General features: G+C 34.2%; 1 protein-coding gene across 1 annotated transcript in view; it reads right to left on the reverse strand.

The window, feature by feature from the left end:
• Positions 1-460: 460 nt before the first annotated feature.
• LOC106879429 (peflin) overlaps positions 461-2,518 on the reverse strand; it is a 30,552-nt gene continuing 28,494 nt past the window's right edge. The window contains exon 5 of the mRNA XM_014928984.2: positions 461-814. Within this exon, the coding sequence (XP_014784470.1) occupies positions 591-814 (224 nt within the window). The 3' untranslated portion in view covers positions 461-590. The remainder of the gene's footprint in view (positions 815-2,518) is intronic.

Consider the following 2,518-nt stretch of genomic DNA (forward strand, 5'->3'; position numbering starts at 1 on the left):
TTTATTTCTTAAGAAAATAAGGAGTTCATCTGGTTTCTATAAAGAAAAGATGGGGTTAGTTTATAAATGTTAGAACGTTATTTGGACAACAAGTCTAATTTCTTGGATTGCAAATCAAGTGAAAAACAAAAAAAAAATAAAAAATTATAATCAGCAGCAGAAAATTTAGATGTGTTCTTACATAGAGTTGAAATTGAATAATGGATGAAATTAAATAAAAAATATATTTAATGATAAAACTGATTTCTTCATTCAAATATTTGGGAAAAAATGAATCCAAAACAAATTCATTTATTTAAAAAAAAAAACTGACTGTTAACTCCAAAAATGAGCAGATCTTATGAAATGAATCTTTGTGGAATCCATTTTTTGGTCTAAAAATCAGAATAGACTGATGGTACACTTAGAGAAACTAGGAAATGTTTTGATTGGTAGAATCTGATAGAAAAATAAAAAGAGATTCTTGAAAATAGGCGCAGTTTTAATCCACTCCAGAATACTAATTAATTTAAAGATACAGCACTTGGTACAGTTCTATTATATATGACATAAACCACCAAAGAGAATTTTGAAATCAAAAATCCAAATAATTAGAACATGTAGGTTGCCACCAACAGCATGTAGTCATCATAATGCATAGATGCAGTTTCAGGTGAAGATTGGCAGCGTTGTTTGAAAGAATTTGTTAGCAGGTGTAACAGAAGACAAGAGTGGATAAAGCTTGCGATATCCAGAGCACCTTGACGTTCAGCAAACTTCATCATAATGATGCTGATAGTTCTTGGAGATATGCTAAAACCAATTTGTTGGTAAGCTGAAATATAAAAGGAAGAGTAAGTAAAATATCACCAACAGAAATTTTTAATTAATTTCATTTCACTCAATGAATATCATTTTCAAGTTTTGGCACAATGCCAGCAATTTCATGGGAGGGGGTCAGTTGATTATATCAACCCCAATGTTCAAACTTATTTCATAAACCTTGAAAGGACAAAAGACAAAAATCAATCCCAGTGGCATTTGAACTCAGAATGTAAAGTTGGCAGAACTACTGTTACGTATTTTCTCTGACATGATAATGACTCTGCCTGGGTATAAGTGGCATCAGACATAGTGTGGCAGAGATACAATACACAAAATATTTTAATAATTGTTTTTATACAATTAAAATTACTAATAATATTTAATTATAAAAACAGAATTTTTCAAGTATCAAATTGCTATGGGGGGTCCAGTAGAGTAGAATAGGAAAAATGTTTGAGAACCACTGAGTTAGACAAATATTTTACTGAGGCATTCTTTGATGCACTTCCTTGTCATGTTCCTCTGCCTTGAGTAACATTATAATTAACAAAACGAAAATATTACCAGCATTATTATTCATGCTCAGGTGTATAATGTAGTTTCAGTTCTCAGAGAATGGGATCTACAACTTAGTCTTGCTTTCCATCAGAACCAATTCATCTTACATCATTAATTCCCTTGGGAGGAGCATGAGCATTACAGCTTCTCGTGTGCTCCCATTCCACTAAATACATCAAGTTCTACGTCAATGTGAGAAACCATGATATTTCATGAGGATTTATAGAGGAAAGAATGTTATAAACGAATATGGAGTAAAACTAAAGCCATTAATCGAAACAACTAGCAGAATTGTTAGCACACCAGACAAAATGGTTCGAGACATTTCTTATTTCTTCCAGCTTCACATTCTAAGTTCAAATTTTGCAGAGGTCGACTTTGCCTTTTATCCCTTCAGGGTCGATAAAATAAGTACCAGTTGAGCACTGGGTTCAATGTAATCGAATTTCACTCCACAAAATTTCAGGCCTTGTGACTCTAGTAGAGAGAATTAAGCAAATGCTTACAGTTGTCTCCCTTATATTAACTTTCGTCACATTTGTTGGCCACCAAACAAAAGACTTTGCGGTCAAAAAAAACAATTAAACGATCACACTGAACAATTAAATGAAGTAATGTAATTATGAAGTTACTTGAGTTTTTACCCAGCGAAGATGTGTAGCCTAGTGGCCAGGGTAATTTCCGTTGTTGAAACGCTATGAATCTAAAAAGAAAAAAAAACGTGGGGATGGCTAGTCAACACGTTTATCTTATGTTTTACTTGTTTCAGTCACTAGGTTATGGCCATGATGGGGCATCACCTCGAAAAATTTTAGTTGAATGAATTTATGCCAGAACTTAATTTTTTTAGCTTGGTACTTATTCTATCAGTCTCTTTGCCAAACCAATAGATTATGGACACAAATACACAGATATATACATATATAATCATCATCATCATCGTTTAACGTCCGCTTTCCATGCTAGCATGGGTTGGACAATTTGACTGAAACCGGATGGCAACACCAGGCTCCAGTCTGATTTGGCAGAGTTTCTACAGCTGGATGCCCTTCCTAACGCCAACCACTCAGAGAGTGTAGTGGGTGCTTTTACGTGTCACCCGCACGAAAACGGCCACGCTTGAAATGGTGTCTTTTATATGCCACCCGCACAAGCC

Source organism: Octopus bimaculoides, chromosome 3 (genome assembly GCF_001194135.2).
Source record: "Octopus bimaculoides isolate UCB-OBI-ISO-001 chromosome 3, ASM119413v2, whole genome shotgun sequence".
Classification (NCBI taxonomy): Eukaryota; Metazoa; Mollusca; class Cephalopoda; order Octopoda; family Octopodidae; genus Octopus; species Octopus bimaculoides.